This window comes from Papio anubis, chromosome 4 (genome assembly GCF_008728515.1).
Source record: "Papio anubis isolate 15944 chromosome 4, Panubis1.0, whole genome shotgun sequence".
Lineage (NCBI taxonomy): Eukaryota > Metazoa > Chordata > Mammalia > Primates > Cercopithecidae > Papio > Papio anubis.
The window spans coordinates 4,297,339-4,320,418 of NC_044979.1; the positions used below are offsets into that span (position 1 = coordinate 4,297,339).

At 38.9% G+C, this 23,080-nt stretch overlaps 1 protein-coding gene across 7 annotated transcripts in view; it reads left to right on the forward strand.

Moving 5' to 3' along the window:
- Positions 1 to 22,549, forward strand: part of PAXIP1 (PAX interacting protein 1) — a 59,936-nt gene extending 37,387 nt beyond the window's left edge. For all 7 annotated transcript variants that reach the window (XM_031664980.1, XM_021936469.2, XM_031664985.1 and 4 more), the window contains 13 exons: positions 2,541 to 2,636; positions 3,844 to 3,981; positions 4,561 to 4,682; positions 5,117 to 5,301; positions 6,253 to 6,296; positions 8,698 to 8,768; positions 10,266 to 10,368; positions 11,458 to 11,626; positions 17,758 to 17,858; positions 18,945 to 19,079; positions 19,171 to 19,246; positions 19,328 to 19,388; positions 21,573 to 22,549. In XM_031664980.1, coding sequence (XP_031520840.1) covers positions 2,541 to 2,636; positions 3,844 to 3,981; positions 4,561 to 4,682; positions 5,117 to 5,301; positions 6,253 to 6,296; positions 8,698 to 8,768; positions 10,266 to 10,368; positions 11,458 to 11,626; positions 17,758 to 17,858; positions 18,945 to 19,079; positions 19,171 to 19,246; positions 19,328 to 19,388; positions 21,573 to 21,588 — 1,317 coding nt within the window. In that variant the 3' untranslated portion in view covers positions 21,589 to 22,549. The remainder of the gene's footprint in view (positions 1 to 2,540; positions 2,637 to 3,843; positions 3,982 to 4,560; positions 4,683 to 5,116; positions 5,302 to 6,252; positions 6,297 to 8,697; positions 8,769 to 10,265; positions 10,369 to 11,457; positions 11,627 to 17,757; positions 17,859 to 18,944; positions 19,080 to 19,170; positions 19,247 to 19,327; positions 19,389 to 21,572) is intronic.
- Positions 22,550 to 23,080: the final 531 nt, after the last annotated feature.

The window sequence follows — 23,080 nt, forward strand, 5'->3', positions numbered from 1 at the left end:
CACAAGGCAGGGGTTGGGGCAGGAGCCAGGGCTGGCATGTCTTCCAAGACCTTGTTGACGCGCCATGTGGTGGAGTTTAGATGCAGGTGAAGTGATCAGCTGTGCATTTCAAGTAGTAAAGGGTTGAATCTGAAGGTGACCAGAGAGATGACTGTGGTTGGCTGAGGAAAGAGGCGGATGGCATGTGCTAGGGTGAGGGAGGAAGGGGGCAGTTCTGAGAAGGACAGCAGCAGAGATTTTTTAAAAGTCAGAAGTGTTTGAAGGCAGCACTGAGAAACTGTCTTGAGAAGTACGACAAAACTCAAAGATACCAAAGTTAGTGGAGGAAAGTTTGGGTTTTTTGTCTTGTTTTCAAGTTAAGGATTTATCCAAGAGGTCTAACATTAAATAGGAGCTTGGGAACAGAGAAAATGAAGGCAAGAACTTTATGAAAGAAAATAGCTTTGCAGCTGAAGGCCATGTGCCCTCAGATAGAAAAGAAATATAAGGAGAGCCGTGATAAGGCAACTGGGAACGTTCACAATGCTGGTAGAGAAAACTGTTTTCTCTCAAAGACAAGCTCACTGGAGGGGAAACGTGGACAGATCAGGAGTCAGGGCGATTTCGGGAGCCTCCAGTCCAGTGCGCGGGGGCCAGCAACGGAGCAGCTTCTTCCATTTTTGAGGGAAAATAATTTCCAACCTAAAATAACCTATAGAGCCTGTCAGTCATAAGACTATGGAAGGAGGATATTTGTACACTAATGGTCGAAAATGTACCTCCCTTATATTCTTCCTTAGGAAGCCACTATGCCAGCAGAGAGTGAGACCTGGTAGCCAGGAAATGAGGCGTTTGACTCAGAGATGACAAGAGAGTTCCTAGGATGGAGGTGAAGGGAAACGCTAATAGATGAGAAAGTAGGTGTAGAGAGAACTAGACCTGGGACCGGAAGAGAGACTTCCTGGAGGAGCAAGCAAACAAAAACACTGGTGGATTCAGGAGAGACATGTACGGCTGACCCCTGAACAGTGTGGAGCCTAGGGGTGCTGACCCCCATGCAGTCAGAGATCTATACATCACTTTTGACTCCCCAAAGCCAGAATTACTAATAGCCTGGTGTTAACCAGAAGCCTTAGTGATAAACAATTAATGCATATTTTGTATATGTATTACCATATTCTTACAATAAAGTAAGCTAAGTAAAAGAAAATGTTATTATGTTATTAAGAAAATCATAAGAAAGAGAAAATATGAGTTACAGGAGACTCGCACTGTCAATTCCACCATATTCAATGACTAAGTCTAGACCATATTTAAGGCTAGGGGAGTATACAGTAATTTGCAGACATACTATAAAACCGCCACATGAACATTTTTCATAGAGTTTGGGAATGAAATGGTGAAAAGTATATAGAAAACTAAGAAAAGGGCAAATTCTGGGGGGCTGGGATAAGGAAGTGATTAGCACCAGGGAAAACCAAAGTTTATACCAGAAAGGAACTCTCGTCTTAGGCTGCCATATTACGCCATGTGGCTGGGCTGCGTTAAGTCACTGATGACTGATCTAAACAAGAGTCTGGATATAACCAAATCAGGAAGGCTTGAAGAGTGTGTGTTATGGTGGGGAAGGGTGTGCACTGTAGGAGGTCGGTAGATGGTCACGTAAACTAGAGAAAAGGAACTAATGTAAAGTGTTAGTTAGAATATATTCATACTTTCGGAAGAAACAGCTTCAAGTGCTGAACGTGCTTCCGGGGAGTGAAAAGCGGGGATTGGCGAGGAACCTGTGGTTCTGTCCTGTGCCTCATTAAACTAGATTTATGCTTAGCCGGAGGAAAAATAAACATGTACATCTTAAAAGTAGGAAGTGAAGCAATCGGTTTTTTTAGGGGGCAGATCTTTTTAAAGTTTATATTTCACCCAATAGGCCGTCAAATTCTCCTTTTTCCTTGTACAATATTTTGAGTTCTGAAGAATGCCCGAGGTCGTGCAGCCGTCACAGCCCGGATGCAGAGCAGTTCCTCCCCCTAGAAAAGCAGATCTGTTTTGAGAAGCGACTGTTGGGATTTACTAATTTCATTCTGATTTGCGTTTTATTTCCCTTTTTGAGGGAGGTGGATCTGCCCACCATAGACCTTTGGCAGTATCTGAAGATCTTTAGTAGTCGCGGCTAGGGGGCTGCTGCTGGCATAGGGTGGGTAGAAGCTGGGGACACTGCCAAACATCCTCCTCTGTACAGGACAGCCCCCACTTACCAGAACCCCCTGGTCCAGAGTGGCAGTTATGCTGAGCTTGAGAAACCCTGGAGTGCATTCCATTTTTCTTCTCTTGTTTCCTGGAAATTCAGATTACATTTAGAGTACTGGAGTTCATTTTCATTATATGGTGCTGGGTAGAAAAGTCTGTAAATAGAACTGTTACATGTCCTTAATACTTTGGGGAAATACATGATATAAATGTATGATAGAGTCTTTTAATAGCTGCCTTATTTGAAATTGGAATTCTCCTCTATTCTGAGTGATTGAAATTGATGACTGCGTTGGTCGGGTCTTTGTGTGTAGATAATCCAGGCACATGGTGGCACTGTTGACCCCACGTTCACAAGTCGATGTACGCACCTTCTCTGTGAGAGTCAAGTCAGCAGCGTGTATGCACAGGTAAGGAAAATAACCTTAGCAGCGACGAGGAGCAAGGTCTGGCATTTTTTATATGCAATCTTAAATGCTGGTGATTGATTGTTATTTTTGGAAAGGGCTTTTTTCTACCTCTGAAGATAGGAAAATTGCTTCTTCCTGTGATCAGTTCTTTGGTGGGATTGATACCTTTTGTGGGCACCGTTGTCTTTGAGCGATGGAGATAGAAAGGGATGTTCCTAGGTGGTGGTAAGAAAGGGCAGACAGGAGGCCGAGGGGAGCAGATCACAAGGGCAGGAGTTTGAGACCAGCCTGACCAACATGGTGAAATCCCGTCTCTACTGAAAATACAAAAATTAGCCGGGCATGATGGTGTGCACCTCTAATCCCAACTACTCAGGAGGCTGAGGCAGGACAATGGCATGAACCTGGGAGGCGGAGGTTGCAGTGAGCTGAGATTTCACCACTGCACTCCAGCCTAAGCGACAGCGAGACTCTGTCTCAAAAAAGAAAGGGCGGACGCTCCCTGCAGTCACCATTCCAGCTGCTCTCTGCACAGTGAAGGGAGGCAGGATTCTGTACTGGTGTGTGACTCTCACATAAGCGTGCAAAGACAGGTCCCTTACAGAGCTTTTCTAAACCTGCCGGGATGTAGGCTTTCTCCTGATATTACCTTCCTGTGCTCTCTGAAGTTTCACTTCTTTTCAAAAAATTATGCTTATTGTAGACAGATTATGTATATGTGACAAATGACCTCCAAGACACCCCTCTTAAAGAGGATAGCCGTTCACAGGGTCTGTTTTTCCAGTAAAAATGTGGAAATACTTTTGAGACTTTTTTTGTTTTCCTGTGGTTCATCTTAGGTGGATGGTTTTTTGTATTTTTTCTTATGTGCAGCCCTCTGTGTTCTTACAGGGCACTTATAACTTTGGTGGTCCTACGTGTTATTTCACTCATCACTAATGTTATTTTTAAGATTGTCGTAGAATTTGTTGCTTTTGTCCTCAGTTGTAGACTCTTGTTTGCAGATGGATAGTAACATTTTTAGGTTGTATTTCAAATAACCAGCTACATGGTTTTAATTTGTTACTTCAATCAAGTGCTAGATGTCATGAAATTCTTTTATGGGGCTTCCAATGAAAAGGGCATTGTAGTTATACAACCATAGAATTTTCTTTAATCCTGCAGCAGAAAAACAAAAACAACACACCTATAATTTTATGTTTGACAGGCAATAAGAGAAAGAAAGAGATGTATCACTGCGCACTGGTTAAACACAGTCTTAAAGAAGAAGAAAATGGTACCACCGCACCGAGCCCTTCACTTTCCAGTGGCCTTCCCACCAGGAGGAAAGCCGTGTTCACAGCATGTAAGATAGAGTCCTCGCGTTCCATTTGTTAAATCATCCTTCGACTTTGGCTAGTAATCACTTGCTAGCACTTACCTGAGGCTCCCGTGCTGGCTTCCGAGTCAGAGCTTCTCTGTGTACTTTTGCCCGTTTTATAAGTGCCTGCTCATAAGAAATAGCTTGCTTTCTTTTAGTTCCTTGTAACAGTCACAACGTTCTGCACATAGTAGATATTTAATGGATTCTCCAGTCTTTGACACTATTTAAAATCCAAAAATAAATCAGATGTCTTGTACCAAAGGCAGCCCCTAGTGGGTGGAACTAATCAATAGTTGTGGGTCCTCCCTCCCAAATGATCTCAGCATTTCATGTTCATTTTTTTTCTTCTTCCCCTTGAGGGCTGTGTGTGTAACCTTTTGACCATTAATACAGTTCTGGTCTTGAAAGTTTTAGAAATGATATTACCAAATGTGTTCCATAATGCCAAAAAAATAGTGAAAAAATATATGTCAACTAAGAAGTAGAAGAAATAGTACTTGGTTTTGTTTTTTTTGTTTATTTTGTGTTTATCTTATTTGCTCTCTCTTTTTTTTTTCTTAGATTATTTCTGTGACTGGATTTGTTGATAGTGACAGAGATGACCTAAAATTAATGGCTTATTTGGCGGGCGCCAAATATACGGGTTACCTATGCCGCAGCAACACAGTCCTCATCTGTAAAGAGTAAGTAAATTTTTGAAACCGTTTTTAATCATAAATTTACACACAATATAGTGGCTATTTCAATAGTTGTGCATTTTTTAGTGTGCCATAGTTTTGTGGTAGAAATTTGTGGAAATCAAAGTCTGTTAAACAAAGTATGACAATGATATAGTAATGTTAGTAGAAATACCTAGAAAACATTTGAATTAATGAAATTTGAATTAACAAAACAGGAATAGGGTAAAAGTAAGACTCCTAGGTGGTTTTGTAATTCTATTTGAGCCTTGAGGTGTATATTTCATTATCATTCAGGGTCACCCTCAACTTTGCTAGGATATGCCTCCCACTTCTATTATGAGAAATTTTTTATTGCCTTTTGTTGGAAATAAATGTACATTTGGACAGTTGACATCTCTAACATTTAATAAATATGTTTTCTCCTCAAAAAATAAAAGACCAACTGGTTTAAAGTATGAAAAAGCCAAAGAGTGGAGGATACCCTGTGTCAACGCCCAGTGGCTTGGCGACATTCTTCTGGGAAACTTTGAGGCACTGAGGCAGATTCAGTATAGTCGCTACACGGCGTTCAGTCTGCAGGATCCATTTGCCCCTACCCAGCATTTAGTTTTAAATCTTTTAGGTAAGCGAAATTCTACATGCTGCAAATCTTACTTAAATTAAATCATTAGCATTACTTCTGCCATCTTTTTATTCATACTAATTACCAGGCCTGGCTTGAGCTTTCTAATCAGTTTTTGACTCATTTCCAATTTCCTTTCTATGCTCTTTCTTCCTTCTCCCTACTCTGCCCAGGATTTTTGTTTGTTTTTGTTTTTGTTTTTTTGAGACAAGGTCTCACTTCGTCACCCAGGTTGGAGTGCAGTGGTGTGATCATGGCTCACTGCAGTGTCAATCTCCTGGGCTTGAGTGATTTCCCCACCTCACCCTCCCAAGTAGATGGGACTACAGGCGTGTGCCATGGTTTAGTATTTTTGTTTGCTTTTGATGAACTCTTAGAGATGGAAGGAGCACTTGAAAGCTTTTTGATAGTCTTGCCTCTCAGGCCAGTTAATCTTTTGTCCAAATTGCTCTCTACCTTACAGAACGTTCCCTGCTTTCCTAGAATTGATGTCTGTCCTCTTTGTCACTGTTGAGCTTTGACTGACTTGCTGTTACATCTTGAATGCCATCATGGCTCCTGTGATAGGCAAGAAGGTTTGTGCCTGCTAGAGGCCAGACTATGTGAAACCCAGACTTGGACACAGGCCTAGAAATGTCTATCCAGACAACCAAACCAGCAGTGGGAGGGTGAATGCCATGGGTTTAGACACGGCATTTGCTTTGTTGTTTGCTGCCAGTGGCCTTAGTGCTACTTCATCCGGACAGCATGTGAAACGAACACAGCAGCATTCCCTCACCTTGCCTGGAAAGCTTTCTTTAAAACTTCATTATAGTACTTACGTTTATCTTTACTAAGTATTGTCAGCTAAGCCACCTGTCTGTTGAGGATTATCAGGGAAGACTTTTACAAAAAGGCCTTTTTATTTGAACAATGTATCTATCATAAAAAATAATGTGTTTCTTTCTTTAGATGCTTGGAGAGTTCCCTTAAAAGTGTCTGCAGAGTTGTTGATGGTATGTCAAATTAATAACCTTACTTTGGCTATTACTGTACTATTAAAATGCAGTAGGAATGTATTTGTAATAAATTAAAAATTAGTAATTTGTCAACATGATAACAAATGAATTATCTACTCCAGTAAATCCTAGGATTGATTTTTCTCTTGTTAGGATGTGATTGTCATTATTTGTATATATACATGTGAGGGGCTCATTTGCTTCAGAGAGCTGTGTGATTGCTTATAGAGAACAGTAAAATCAAAGGTGATGTCTTGTTTTTCGTAGGGTTAGAAAGGCAAGAACTTGAAGAACCATTGGAAGCAATGGATGTGTAACCTACTTGAGGCTACAGATCAGAACTTAAGGAGTCCCGGGTCTCATGATGAGGGGAAATGTTTTCATAGTGTCCTGAGTTGGGAGTCACATCACAGTGCGTGAGGTCTCTGCTTTTCAGGATAGGCCATTCTTGAAGTGTGAGGGCCATTGGTTGTTAGTTACAAGACAGAGAGGTGCTTTCTGCATTCTCTCTCATCTGTCAAGTGTGATGAGTGGAAAATCAGTTGTCTTTTCTCTTTTCCCCACATTCATACTTCCTAAGTTACAGACAGGACTACTTCAATATCACTTTAGACTTTGTCTGCTGTGACTTCCCACTGTTTGGCTGAACATCAGCACTTTGAGAATAGCAGATTTTTTTACTGTTGGCCAATAGTAGTGTAATTTTAAGACTTTGGTTTATGTTCATGTTGTTATATACTAACCTTTGTTTTTAAAAATGGATTTCCATGTCATGGACCCACCAAGTTTTCACCACATTTCTATTGTATACGGAGGTAATTTAGGGTTTGTGCCACTTGAACAACTAGCTGAGGAGAATAGTGTCATGAGGATTAGCAGCTAACACCCACGCCTGTGTTTCTGGTTATTTATCTACTGACTTACTCGGTTTTCAGATCTCATCTGGAAGCTGCTGATAATCATTCTGAGTCTCTGAGGAAGCCCCCCAAGCCACAGTCTTGTTTTCTTCTTGCTAATGATAACGTGATCGTAGATGTATTTTTTTTCCTAGCTTAAACTAGTAGTTATGATTTTAATTTTAAAGACATAACCAGTTTGGACACATCAGCAAAAGCAAATATTCTCCCAGTTCATTTAGCTGAAAGGAATTTTATGGTGGCTTTTAAGCTCACACTGAGAAAGTGGTCATCAGAGTTTTCCTCCCAAACTATATGGCTTATATTCTGAAGTTGTCAGGGGCTCCAGATGTCAGCTTCTCTGGTGGCTTTGTATCGGTAATTAAAAGCTAAAAATCTTAGAGACAAAGAGGCCCAGTTTACCCTTTTTCCCTATCCCACCATTTGTTTCTACTCTTGGTACCAGTGAATGACAATTTGGAGACTTAAATGCGATCTTTGGAAATAGAGAGTTGAGAAATTGTTTTCTTATAAAGACTATAATAAGAAAAAATGTAATAAACTTTCCTGCAAATTATTATAAAGCTTGATTCTCTGTGTGTATGACAGGGCTAATAGATTTTGAATGCTTTCTGTAGATATATTTATTTTGGTTGTCTAGATATGGCAACAATATTTAGAAAAAATAAGTTTAGTTAAAGTAAATTAATAAGATTGAGAGCAATTCCTTCAAGTAATAAAACATCTAGGAAAGACATGGTTGGTCCACACAAGTCAAAGAACCTCTGAGTTGAAACTGTGAAGGAGGAGTGAACGAGGAATAGGGTAGAATGGAGATGCTGACTGTGGTGGGGACCCCACAAGGGAATCCCATCTCCTTCCTGCTCTCTTTGTGCTTAGCATGGCTTCTGCTCCAGGGTCAGGGACTGGAGCTGGTCCTAGTGGATGTGACCATGTTGCTGAGGCAGAGTGTAGGTTTTGGTACCTTGTCTGGCTGTTGGTAGCAAGCAGTGTTGATTTGATTGTCATGTAACATCTTTTGTGAAATCTCATAGGTGAAATTTCTCTTTTAGGAATAGTCTTAGGGCAGAGATATAATTTCAGTCATGTTTTCCACATTCTAAATTGGGACACAGGACAAAATATTTGAAATAAAAACCATTCTGAGAAGTTCAAGGTTGAGGGCTGCATGTATGTAACATGGAGGAAAAAAAGGAACAAAGATACTTTAAGATACCGAAAGGATTCTGTGAATAAAGAGGGAAAGAAAAAAACAAAAAACAAAAACAATACAGAGGTTCACTCTGGAATATTAGCTTCTGCTCCTGGCTTGCATTGTCCTAGTGATCTTTTGAGGTGAAGACTAGTTCTGATGTGGTGAAGAACAACATGATTCTTGTATATGTTTAAGTAGTTTGATTATTCGACACATAAATCTTTTGGAAGCTACTGTATTACTTAGTAGATTGATTGAATTAAAGTCGACAATATTTTAATTGCAGAGTGTAAGACTACCTCCCAAACTGAAACAGAATGAAGTAGCTAACGTCCAGCCTTCTTCCAAAAGAGCCAGGTATGAGTAATAACCTTAAATGTTTTAGTGCTGGCTTTCACAGGTCTGCTTTGGAAAATCGGTGGCAATTGAGGAACGTTTCTAAAATGTTTTGCAGTAAATAGGATTTGAAAGAGTTTGCTTTTTGCTTTACAACTTTATTTCATTTTAATGACATAGGCCAGTATATTTTTTATTTTTTAAAAATTCAGTCTTTTTCTTTAAGCGACATATTATAAGAAGCCCCTCTCCACCATGTAAAACAGAAGCTACAGTGGTGGATATGGGGTGGGAGGTCTAGAGCCCAGCTCAGAGGTACACCGCGGAGCCCCAGGCCTCCTGAGCATGGCTGAAGAACATGCTCTAGGTGCCAAGAGAGCATGTAGGCTGTGACGTCGTCTTGGGTATGCTCCTTGGATCTGCCAGTTCTCGATGAGGACAGAGCAGTGTTGGCCATGGTGGGAAGGAGGATCCAGACCCAAAGCCTTTGGAAGGACATGTGCAGTGCACATGGCATGTTGGTTTTTGGCTTGGAGTATGTAGATTGAGATGCATATCATTTTAGTGTCATGTCGGCCAGCAGGAGTCAATAATGATGTCCTGCCAATCATTTACTTAGTAAGGCATAGCAAATGCAGGAGCAAACCAACAGAGCTTTTATTTTCTTCCTTGATTCTAGAAAACTCTTCTTTCCAAACTGTACATGGTGAAATATAACTGCTTGAATTGTTTTTTGCAGTTACCAGTTTCTTCATCTTTTCTTTCCTGCTCATCCTCTTTCCCTCCTTCCATTCCCCACTTTCAAAACACAAACTGAACTGTTGACTTTTGTAATAAAATCCTAATTATGTGATATTTTTTGAGGCTGTCATCAAATTGCCACAAATAAATTTTAAAATAAATTTTTATTGGACTGTCTCAGAAAATAATAAGCTGAAAAAAAGATCTAAAAAGTTTAAGGGTTATGTAAAAAACAAAAAGGTTTAATTTAAAATGTGTGCTTGAGCAGAGTCGCGTTTTCATAATTTGTGGTTGAAGAGGGCTAGAATGTAAAAGACACTGGAAGCTCTAGCAACACTCGGCTGACCTATAGTGATGGTGAACGTGCAAACAAGGAGTGGCCTGAGTCACACAAGGTTATCTTAAAAACTTGATAGAAAAGAATGAAGTATAAAGCTAGCAAAATCAGTAATGTTTAGAAGCAACTTTGCTTTCTTCTGAAAGCCAATTAAAAAATTAATCAGGAGGGGATTGATGAAGAAGGAAGTATTGATCTTAACCAAAAGTGAATTGGATGCCTCCCTTGGAAGCTTCAGAGGTAGTCTTTTTTGGAAGGTGACTTTATGGAAATGGTGGAAAGAAAAGAAGGACAGATAGCTCGTTGTATTTTTCCTTTAATAATAAAAACCACATGCAGTTAAAACTTGTTAAACTATTGACATCCCTTGTTTTCTAAAGAAAATTTTCATTGTAAGTAAATATGAAATCACCACTATTTAATGGGTATTTCTTCCACAGAATTGAAGACATACCACCTCCCACTAAAAAGCTAACTCCGGAATTGACCCCTTTTGTGCTTTTCACTGGATTCGAGCCTGTCCAGGTTCAACAGTATATTAAGGTGAAATTTCATCTACTTCGTACAAGGATTTTTAGCAGTGTTCCTTTTTGTATATATTTACTTCAGATCAGCAGTTTATTAACTTACATAGTTTAGATAGTCAGGAATATCTTGTTGTAGCAGTCTTTATAGTGCATATTTATGAAGTATTTTTAGTAGTATTTATAGTAACAACTAGTTAAATGTTTAGTGGCTTCCTGCCATGTTCTGTGCTATTATTTCATACTTAAATACTTGCTTTCTTATTAGCACAGGCCAGGAACCATGTTAATAGTCACATGAACATTTGCAAGTCTCCTTCTGTGTCATATTCATAAAGACATCCAGCATGAAGGAAAACTGTCTTTTCAAGTCATCTGATTGAAACACAGTCTACCTAAGATTAGTTTTCTTGGGAAAGGGAGTTTGCGTATTTGTTTAGATGATAAATGGGCACAGGTTTTAAATATACTTTTTGAAATAACAACCCAAAGGATGATGGGATTTTGTTTTGTTTTGGTGAGGGAGAGGATGGTTAAGAGTATAAGTTGACCTGTATTATGGTGGATTCATACATTTCACTCCTGGTTAACAATTATAAATGCTACTATTATACATTTAGAACAAATTAATTTCTCCACCTTGAAAATGTGAGGATAGTTATTAGGAGGTCGCTTTTTTATATGCTCAAATCTTAGCCAGTTTTTATGCCATCATTTCAGAAAACGAAGATAGCAGGTAAATGTTCCTCATTAACACCAGTTTCAGCCTAGCAAGTCTTGGCTGTTTACTCTTCATTGTGAAGTGAGCTGCATCATTCTCATGTCATTTAATTTATTCATGGAGATATGTTATTGATGTTTGATGGAGAATTCGTATTTTAATCTTGATTTGTGTGGATTTAAACTACAGAAATGTAAATGATAAATTCTCCTTTTTATTTTTCTCCTGTAGTTATAGGTTTCATCTTACCTGTCACACTGTTTTCTGTGGCTGAGAATTAGTCATAAACCTTGTCTTTAGATAGGTATTTCTCTGTGTTACTCTCTGTCAGTGTGGCTCTATGGATGCTGAACTTTTTCATTTCTGACCTGTGCTTGTGACCTTTAGAAGCTCTACATTCTCGGTGGGGAGGTGGCAGAGTCTGCACAGAAGTGCACGCATCTCATTGCCAGCAAAGTGACTCGCACTGTGAAGTTCCTGACGGCAATTTCTGTCGTGAAGCACATAGTGACGCCAGAGTGGCTGGAAGAATGCTTCAGGTGTCAGAAGTTCATTGGTAAGGAGCAGCACCAGTAACTTTGTTTTTACTGCCAAATAAACTTTTTTTTCCTTGAATTCATCTCTTTCATCCCAACAAATATTTATTTTTTTAACTGTGATAGTTATTCATTTAAATTTATACATTTTTTTCATATCCCCAGTGATTCCTTTGATTGATGTCTTTGCATTTTACCCTAAGTATAAAAGTTTTGGTAAATTGGACAATATTAGGGGGAAAACAAGCTCTATGTCCCTCTTTTTATTTTCTTGTTAGTATATTTCGTTTGGAATCTGGCTGTAAAATGAGATTTTTCAAAGTGCAGGGAAGTATAATTTTTTTCTTTATTTGGAAAGAGAGCAGGTGTATGTAAATGTCCTACTCAAATACACTTTGGATATCAGTTTATATAAGGAGGGAAAGACATCTATGTCCTCTTGCCCATCTTCCATTGTTCAGAGCCCCAAAAGAGAAATTCTTTTACCAACAGTCACATTTAGAGATGGCACGTAAAAGATAGTTTTTTCTTAGGTTGATATACCCTAAGTGTTTTTAGAACCTTGCTAGGTATAAAATAAGTATAAATTCTAAGCGATTTTTTTCTTCATGGAGGCTGTATAGCCAGGGGAGCTGTGTGCCCTTACTGTCCTGCACAGCAGTGGTGTCACCCTGTGTCTGCGGAGTTGGTGTTTCCAGTGCATCATCTAGGCCAGGCACCTCTCAGCTTCCCCAGCTGTGTCCTGCATCCTCCCCTGGGCCCTGTCTGGGTTGAGCAGTTCAGAGGCACATGCCCCATGACAAGCTTCACCGAATTCTCAGTCTTTTTTCTCATTTGGTCTTTCTGCCCCAGCCACGCTGGCACTAAAACTGAACTCCCTGGCTACTCCATCATGTAGCAGTTATATTGATTACCAGCCCCTGATTTAGAGCATCCACATGCTCATTTTTCTGTGCCAGTGTTTGCCCTGTATTGACGTGTTCTCACACTTTCTCACCTATGCCTCCCTCGCCCCCGACCCCCTAAGCAGAAAGATATAGCTGCCAAAGGGAAGAGCAAGGCCTGTAGGGGGTGCTACTAGGTCCCGTTACACTCTTGTGGCTAAACTCACCTTGTTTATCACTTAACAGACACAAGTCATCATTAAATCCGTCTTTTAAATTTAAAATATTTTAGATTCATGTCACATTTTTGGCCACAGATTTTAAATGTAATTCATGTTTATGAAAATAAATTAGAAGTGTATATATCTTAAAGTTCATGTAGTCTAATTTTATAGATGAGAAAACCCAGAAAAATAAAGATACTTAAGATTGCTGTTTATAGCAAAACTAGAACTTAAGTTAAAATATTATGATTCTGTATCTAAGGCAGTAAGACACAGGAAAGAATAAATCATTAATCTGAAGAAAAAACTAAATCCTCAAGTATGATATTCAGGCAATTCTTGTCATTCAGGTAGTTATGCTCTATAAAGTTGCACAGACACTGAGTTAGTGAATGCTCTACTGTAGCCTCTGGGTAAACATGGGGTTAGGTTCCTGAGAGCCTCTGTTCACTACATTTTCATTAGCCATTCATATATAACCTTGTTTTATGTGTGTTTCTGTTTAAAGACACCTTATTCAATGTATATTGTTAATTCTTTGACATTCAACTCATGATCAGCAGCACTGTAGCTCATGCCTGCATGAAGCTTCCCTAACACACGTGTTTTCTCCATAAGGCACATCACAGCCTTCTTGCACTTAGGGCTGGGGACATTTTAAACAGCAAAATCACCAACATAAAGCACACAGATTTGAAAACAGTAGCCCTAAATAGATCACAAAGAGGATGCTTATTCACCATTTCAGCTGGAACAGGAAGGCAAGGCATGGCCTTGTTCCTCCTGGCTAGGAACGTTCATGTGGATGACTGATTCTTTTCCAGTCCATGTATGTCCACAAATGGCCACTGCAGTGCCACAGACACTGATTGTGGGTTCATAAATTTCAGAGGGGAGGAAAATTGGCAAATACGGAATCTGTGAATAATGAGGCTCGCATGTATTAAGTGGTATTTAGAAATTTTTTTAATTGAAATTTTGAAAATTTTTCGTCACCAAAGTAAAAAGATATTAATGAAACATAAAACTTAACAATGAAAGCAGAAGAAAAACATGGTAGAAACAATTACTACAAACATTTTAGTTTCCAATTTCATATAATGTTATAAAATTTAGAAGGAGATAGTCTACTGGTTAATGGAAATAGTGGGTGTAAATCTTAGCTTCTGCTGTGGGAGCATGGCATACAGCAGCCTGGGTTGGGGGGAAGGCGGGTCTGTAATGTTGCAGCCTCTGTTGGCTCTGTCTGCTGCTTTTGGGCAACACCCAGGCTTGGAGATCTTTATTATTACTTTCTGATTTTGCTTATTCTTTTTCTTTTCCAACCAAGAACATGCTAATTCTTTGAAAATTAGTTTGCCAAGCAGCCAATTTAGTGAATGACCAATTTACTTAATTTTTCAAGTTTCAGTTTGTGAAAATCTGGTTCTTTTATCTGTATATAAAGTTTACAGTTCATATTTGATGGGAAGTTTTGGTTGACTAGCTTTTATTTCTTTATAGCACTGTTAATAAGTGTTTGCTGTGTTATATTATAAACATTTAATATTGAGAAAATATATTTCATGTTTTATCTTCCATATTTTAGGATTTCCTAAGATAATTTTTCCAGTTTATAATTTTTCCAGTTTATAATTATTCTTTTTAAAAAACAGACAATTTTTAGGGCAGTTTTAGGTTCATAGCAAAATTACAGAAAGTACAGAGAGTTCCCGTATACCCCACCCATACCCATGCACACACACTGCCACCCCCACTACAGTCACCATCCCACACCAGAGTGAAATGTTTATTAACTGTTAATGAAGCTACATTGATATTTGGGTCATTGTCACCCAAAGTCCATAGTTACATTAGGGCTTACTCTTGGCCTTGAACAGTCATTGGGTTTTAACAAATGTGTAAGGATGTGATTTTGCTATTACAGCGGCATATAGGGTTGTTCCACTGCCCTAAAAATCCTGTGTGCTCCACCCACTCACTCCTTCCTGCCTTCTGACCCCTGGCAATCACTGAGCTTTTATTCTTTCTGTAGTCTTGCCCTTTCCAGAATGTTACATATTGGGAATCATACAGTATATAGGATTTTCAGATTTGCTTCCTTTGCTTAGCAATATACGTCCCAGCTTCCTCCATGTCTTTTCATGGCTTGATAGTGCATTTCTTTTTAGCACTAAATAATATTCCATTGTCAGAATGTGTCTGTTCAGCCCCTCACCTACACAAGGACATCTTAGCTGTTTCTAAATTTTCTCAGTTATCAGTAAAGCTGCTAAAACATCCATGTGCAGGTTTTAGTGTGGACATGTTTTCAACTCCTTTTGGTAAATCAACAAGGTGTGCAATTGCTTGATCATATGGTAAGAGTACGTCTAGCTTTGTAAGAAACCACCGGGCTGTCTTCTGAAGTGCCCGTGCCATTTCGCATTCCCATCGGCAGTGAGTGGGAGCTCCTGTTGCTCCACATCCTCCTCAGCATGTGCTGGTGTCAGTGCTCTGGGTTTTGGCCATTGTAATAGGTGAGGTCCAGGTTACTTATTATTTCTTTCATGGATTGTGTCTTTGGTGTTGTATCTAAAAGTCATTGCCAAACTCAAGGTCCCTTAGATTCTCTCTTGTGTTATCTTCTAAGAGTTTCATAGTTTTGCATTTTACATTTAGGTCTATGTTCCATTTTTGGGTCAGTTTTTTTTTTAAAAGAGAGTAAAGTCTGTGTCCAGATTCCTTTTATTGCATATGGACGTCCAGTTGTTCCAGCATCATTTGTTGAAAGGACTCTTTTCTACACCTGTTTTGGTAGGTGCATGTTTTTGGGATTTTATATTGATGTGTAATTTAAACAAAATTTGAGACATCGATATTATAATCAATTTCTGGGATACTCATTTCTTTTGTACTTCCATGAAAAGTTTAATGTTCAGGTTGAGTCTTTACATTGCTACTACTAAGTTAACATAACCCTGTTTGAAAAAACCAAAATCTCAATGTCTCATCTGTGACAGGATCGTCTTAGCTGTATTATTTTTCAATGTTACTTTCTTTTCTTTTTAAGACAAGAGTCTCACCAGGTCTGTTGCCCAGGCTGGAGTGGAGTAGTGCCATTGGCTTACTGCAACCTCTGCCTCCCGGGTTCAAGCCATTGTCCTGCCTCAGCCTCCCTAGTAGCTGGGACTACAGGCGCCCACCACGACCACACCTGGCTAATTTTTTTTTGTATTTTTTAGTAGAGACAGGGTTTCACCCTGTTGGCCAGGCTGGTCTTGAACTCCTGACCTCAAGAGATCCACCCGCCTCGGCCTCCCAAAGTGCTGGGATTACAGGTGTGAGCCACTGAGCTCAGTTGTATTTTCTCTATCATAAACATTAACTACTACTTGGTGATCTCACACAAGTTCTTCAGAAGGCATATCAGCCTTCGTTTTTCCCCTAGAAAGTAACACTTCAAATATACCATCTCATGTGTGACAGTACTTTTTTTGTTCGTTTTTTAATTCATCATTTTTTCTTTCTCCAAATTTTAGACCTTTTTTATCTTCTTTCACCTAAAAAGCCCTTCTACCCGCTGGTTGACTCAGGGATTGAATTTGTATTTCTCACCATTGGTGAACAGATCCCTGCGTTTCTGTCATGATGTGGTTGCTCCTGCCCAGCAGTCAGCAGACTGGTCCATACGCTGAGAATGGTTTTTCCATTTTTAAAATATTGCTTAAAAAAGAGAAGAGGAATATGCAAGAGAAATAATACATAGCCCACAAATCCTAAAATATGTGTCATCTTGGCAACCCCAGTTTGCCAATCCCAAATCACTTTTCCTTGTTTCCTGCTTTTGATGTATATATTATTGGGTTTGAGCTGCCTTATTATGCTGTTTGGTTGGTAGGAAATGGAGGAGGAGGAGAAGAAATGGTTTTCTGAATATGAGACATATTTTTAGGAAGATTGAAACATTTTGTGATCTTTAACTTTTGACATATTTCTTAAAATGTTACTATGAAAAGTCTGAAAATCTGTCAATTATTAATAATTGTTAGAGGTCTTTAAAAATTGATAAAACTATCCTTTATAAATTGCTGTATATTTTTATATACTTAAAAGGAATGTATGTTTGGTGAATCTTTAAAGTTTGGTAAATTCACAATTGATTATCAGCCAAATGACTCCAATGTCCTACAAGTCCTTGAGTTTGTGTGTGTGTGTGTGTGTGTGTAACATACATATAACATATATATAACATATAAAACATATATAACATCTTTTTTAATACACACACACACACGGATGGGATTATTTAAAGCTTGTCTTTCTAGGACTGGAGGTTTTAACCTGAGATATGTGGGCTTAGAAAGTTTGTGAACTTCCTAAAATAGTGTATTGAAATCACAGTTGGGGGCTAAAGAGGGGGAGGAGCAGCTATGGGAAGAGGGTTCATATTTTTCAGTAATTTTTTTTCTTTTTTTATACTTTTGTTGTTAAAAAAAAATTATTACTATTATTTTGAGTCCGGATCTTACTTTGTTGCCCAGGCTGGAGTGCATTGGTGCAACGATGGCTCACCACAGCCTCGAACTTCCCAGACTCAAGCAATCCTCCCACTTCAGCCCCCTGAGTAGCTGGGACTATGGGCACATGCTACCATGCCAAGCTGATTTTAAAATTTTTCTGTAGAGATGAAGTCTCACTATGTTGCCCAGGCTGTTCTCAAACTCCTGGCAACAAGCAGCTTTCCTTCCTCGGCTTCCCAAAGTGCTGGAATTACAGGCATGAGCCACCACACCCAGCCCTATTTTTTTCAAGAGTTTAGGACCCCAAATGGTTAATTACCACTGATCTAGGAGAAAAAATACCTGCCTGTCTTTTTTTGGTCTGGCTGTTTTTAGAGGGAAGTAAATGAAATATAATGGTGAGATTTAAATATCCGAAGGTTGTGCAGGTAAATGTAGCTGTAATATTACGTACCTGAATATGGGTGAGAATTTTGTGGGTCACACCTGCCACACTTCACGTGTCCACACTTTTTAGAGTATGTGCTGTTCTGTTTTCCAGATGAGCAGAACTACATTCTCCGAGATGCTGAGGCAGAAGTACTTTTCTCTTTCAGCTTGGAAGAATCCTTAAAACGGGCACATGTTTCTCCACTCTTTAAGGTACACTTTAAGGGAAAAGTAAATCAGTCCAAGTAAGCATAACACATGGACCTGCTGAAGGGAACTACCAGGTGATTTGATGGGAAGTGCACTTCCAGGGGAGCTGGGCTCACCCTGCATCCCGTTTACCACTTGGCTTCCTTCTTGGACATTGCCACTGGAGGTCTTCCTCCTGTGAACCACAGCACATCTCTAGAGAACTTTTCTTTACTATAACGTTTAAAAATAAGTACACAAATTTAATAAATACATCTGTGAGAAATAAGTTGTTCAAGGAGTAGGTTTTTGAATAATTGTTAAGAGGCATGTTCATTTTTCTGCTTTTAATAAATCTTTAGAGGACATTGCTTACTTCATACTATTGTCAATAAATGTATATTCAGCTGGAGAAGATACTTGGGAAAATATTCAGTGTGCATAGATATAATTTAGAACTAAAGATTTTTAAATGTTAGATAAGTGTTAGAACAGTTAGGATTTTTTTTTTGTATCAAAGAACTAAGTAAATCAATAAAGATAATCTGTTCTTTAACCTTCTTAAGGAGTCAACAGGAATTAGAAATGATTTGCAGTTTAAGACAGAATAGTATTTTGTGGTATCCTCAGGAGCAAGCTTTTTAGATAATTAAATCTTAAGTATCAATATTATTTCCTGCTCTGAGTTCAAATAATATGGAGAAAATAAAGAAAAGGGATACAAGCCAGGCAGCATGCTACACCAGAGGCTGTTGCTGGGCAGATAAGTGTGGTGAAATATAATGCTGATTTAAAATTGTATAGAAATTGTGAAAAATATTTGCAATATTATTGCTTATTCACAAAACGATTTGTTTTAGGGACTTAAGTTCTGGTTACTTTAAATCATCTTCAGGCATACTTAACATGTGAAAATGCTTAAATTCCAAATTTACATCGCTGGATTCCTCTTCCACTTCAGACTGAGTGCTAGTAGGAGAATAGTAGCTTCATAATGTCATAAAATTAGAAATTTTGTCAAAAATCTCAGGGCAGAATCTATGAAAATTATGTACTCTAAAAATTAAAGCATTTTAAGAACACAATACATATATTTTCATTTAATTTTAGGCAAAATATTTTTACATCACACCTGGAATCTGCCCAAGTCTTTCCACTATGAAGGCAATCGTAGAGTGTGCAGGAGGAAAGGTGCTATCCAAGCAGCCATCTTTCCGGAAACTCATGGAGCACAAGCAGAACTCGGTGGGTAGAGCGGAGTCCACCAGCGAGTCCGTCATTGCCCTGTATCAGAATCAGTGTTCGGTCACTGAGACACTCATTTTCTTTTCCTTAGAGTTTGTCGGAAATAATTTTAATATCCTGTGAAAATGACCTTCATTTATGCCGAGAATATTTTGCCAGAGGCATAGGTACGTTTCCCTGCTTACGTATGTGAGTGTGTGTGCACACAGCAGTGGATCTCTCTAACAGTCTGTTTCCACCCTGTTCAGATGTTCACAATGCAGAGTTCGTTCTGACCGGAGTACTCACACAAACGCTGGACTATGAATCATATCCTTTTCAAAAGAGAATAAAAAGTAGATGGGTTGGATATGAAATGGATTTCCCAGATTAATAAGGCAGTACCTTTCCTGTTTTGCAAGCCATTTTTCCTTTCTTTGCTATCGTGATTTATGCAGTGAACAATTCTTTTCTCTTCAGAATATTCATTTGAGTTGCTAGTGAAAACATTCTCTTAACTTGCTGAGAGTTCAGTTTTAATAGGTGATGTTAATTAGAAAGGATCTGTGCTGTCTAGTTTATGGAGGTATTAAAGTATTTGACAATTAGATAAAATAGAAAATAATTGCAAAAATAAATACATGTTTCTTTTTATCAGCTCATTTTTGAGTTTGTAGTTTTCAAAATGAAATTTAGTTCGTATATAGCCTTTGTACTCAGGAACTCTGGGATGGGAAATAAATTCTACTAAATAGAAGTGGCAGAGTGAATACTTTATCAACGTGTCAGGAAAATGCAAAGTCAGTCTTTAGAATAATGACACGCTTAGACTTTTTTCTATTTCAGACATTCAGAAAAAAATAAAGCTCATCATCTGTTATTTGAATTCCTATTAAAAATCTCTGAATTATTATTTTAATGTATGAACAGCCCATCAGTGAAGCAAAACATGCCTTACAGGTCATTATGGGGAAATTCTGTTTCAACTGCCGCTTCCCAGTGCAGAGGGCCTTCTGCCAGGGTTTCTCAGGACTTCTCCCTGTGGCTCCTGCAATGAGGCTGGAGGCCGAGCTCCTCCTCCCTGTGAGGGTGGGAGCCTCTGCCACCTCTGACCAGTGTCAGCCTCAGTGGACCATTCCTGACGCAGGGGAATTTTGTGTTTGGGATAGGACTGCTTCAGTAAGGCACAGAGGTCAGAATGATACCATCCTTGCCGAGTTTTTTTCTCTTTGTGTGTGCCTGTTTCATCCAGGTAATTACATTTAAGTATATTTACATTTAAATACACTGACATTCATCCAGTTAATTACATTTATCAAACATTTTCCTCTTAACCCTAAAGAGCTTATGGTTATAATAGTAGACAGAAGACCTTGATATCACTGAGAGAAAAGCACTTTGAAGAAGTAAAATGTGGCTGGACGCGGTGGCTCATGCCTATAATCCCAGGATGGGAGGCCAAGGCAGGCGGATCACCTGAGATCAGGAGTTCGAGACCAACCTGGCCAACATGGTGAAACCCTGTCTCTACTAAAAATAGAAAAAAATTACTTGGGCATGGTGGCGGGCACCTGTAATCACAGCTACTTGGTGAGGCAGGAGAATCACTTGAACCCGGGAGGCAGGGGTTGCAGTGAGCCAGTATCACGCCATTGCGGTATAGCCTGGGCAACGAGTGAAACTCTGTCTTTAAAAAAAAAAGAAGTAAAATTTGCCTCAGTCCCAGAAGCCAATGTCATGTTTAGCCATAAATAGCCTGTCTAGTTGGAATGAGGCTTGGTGCAGAAGTGCTCTTATCATTCATCTCAGAGCTTGGTGTATTCCATACCGCCATCTATTAGAAAATTATTGCAGGAGCTACTGATAGGAATGATAAGAGGCCTGTTAAATTTTTACAGATACGCTATAAGCATTTGGTTTTTATACAATATGTACTCTTGCATGTTTTCCAGACTTTTTTCTGGCATTCATATTTGTATTTGTGAAAGCCTGTTCTATACTACATTTACTTTCAGAAGAAATTGCTTTAAAAGTTATATGGGTGACTTGTAAGTATTACCTTGGGGGCCTTTTTTCATATCCGTAACTTGATTAATTTTGCCCAAAGCGGACGGTTTAGAATTGCAGAGGTCGGCACCTGCTCCTGAAGGTATAGGTAGGAATCAGCTGTTTGTATTGGGGCTTTGGGGATGTCAGCTCTTGGGGGCTGTGTGGTGTACACGTTAATTAAAGGACACTTCAGCTATTGCTGGGCCTCAGCTCTGGCCGCATGATGGATCCCCTGGGGAGCTGGCACAGGTGCTGATGTCCCTGGGCTGAGCGAGCCTGTGTGTCAGGGCTGAGGCCCTCCTGTGATGTGGGTGTGCAGCAGAGCGATTGGTTTGAATGGGTAAGAAAGAGGCTGCAGCATTCCTACAAGGGTGTCCCTGAAACTGGGTGATGAATGTTGGAACCCTTGGTTTCATGTTTTTCTTTTGCCTTGTGTTTGAAAGTCGTTTTCCTCAACAAGCCTACATATAAGTTCAACTGATGGCGTCTAGGCTGCAGTGCGTGTGGACTCCTGCGGTACGGGGCCAGCTGTCTGGCTGGCAAGGAGCTGCCGCGCTTCCTTCACGTGCTCTTGTTTTCCAGCTGCTTTCTTGGGGGATCAGACTGTAAAGCAGGAAGACAGATATAATAAATATACTGCATCTTTTTAAGATGTGCAATTTTATTCTGAGGAAACATAAATTATGTTTTGTATTATATGACTTTAAGAGCCCACATTAGGTTTTATGATTCATTTGCCAGGTTTTTAAATGTTTTCACAAAACTGTTATGGGACTTCAACTAGAAATAAAATGGTGTAAATAAAGACCTTGCTATCTCTAAATTATGGATGTTAAAGATTTGAAATGTTTTGTACTTTGATTATTTTTATTTCTTATACTCTGTTTTCTTTTATATTGATATCTTGCCCACATTTTAAATAAATGTACTTTTGAACTTAGAATTGAGTAATCCTTTATTATTCCACATTTTTTGTATAACTTTTATAATTTACATCAAACTGGATCACATTTTAAGTAATTTCAAGACAAAATATTTTCCAGTAAATTTTTACCTCAAGAAATAATTTCTAGAAGCCAGCCCCTTTTTTGTCACCGTAATAAACTCCATCCCAGGCAGGGGCGGATTCAGATTATTTTGCAATCACTAAACACAGGCGCAACCAGTGAGAGCCAGTGACGCTACGGAACTTCCATCTATCCCGCTTCTTTCCAGACCCTGTTGCAGTACACGTCTTGTTGGATCATAGGTGTAATAAAATGGTAGGAGACCGTCAGTTTATTAAAGATGAGCAGGGCAGTAACTGCTAATATCTTTAGATCGTGCTGACCAGTGCTGTCACAGACATTCAGAGCTGTTTTTTAACAAACATTGTGCCTCAAAATATGTCTGCTTTTAAGCTTGTATTTTTGTGCCTAAATAAACTTAGAGATACTGACTTCTCTCTGAGTAGATGTGGAACTGACCTTTTCCCCTCATGTACCACAGGTAGAATTGGTGTTGCTGTAAAATATTTTAGATTCTGTAGAATCCTGGAAGTGCAGAAGCGTTTCATAAATCAGAATTTTCATTTGCAAGTATTCAAAGTACTTCCCTACTACCTAGAAGCTTGAAGGCAAGTGACAATCATTACAGAATAAATGGGCCTTCTGGGTAGAGTATAATGCGTCTGTTAATCTTTGGTGGAGACAGGGTGTTTATATAACCAACATACAAATATGACTGATTTGATTAACCTTTCAATTAGTGCTTTTTTTTCAAAAGCTGCCAAGAAATAATCCTTAAAAACTCCAGGAGCTGTCTAAAGCCAACTGGCTTGCACAGCTGTTAAGCATTGATTTGGTGACTAAGAGGGACTTAGATAAACATATAAAAATAAAAAGATTTCAAGTAAATACTTCTTAGAAAAAAATGATTAGATTGGACAAATTATTTCTTACATGAAAAGAAAATCTCATTTAATCCTATTTTCA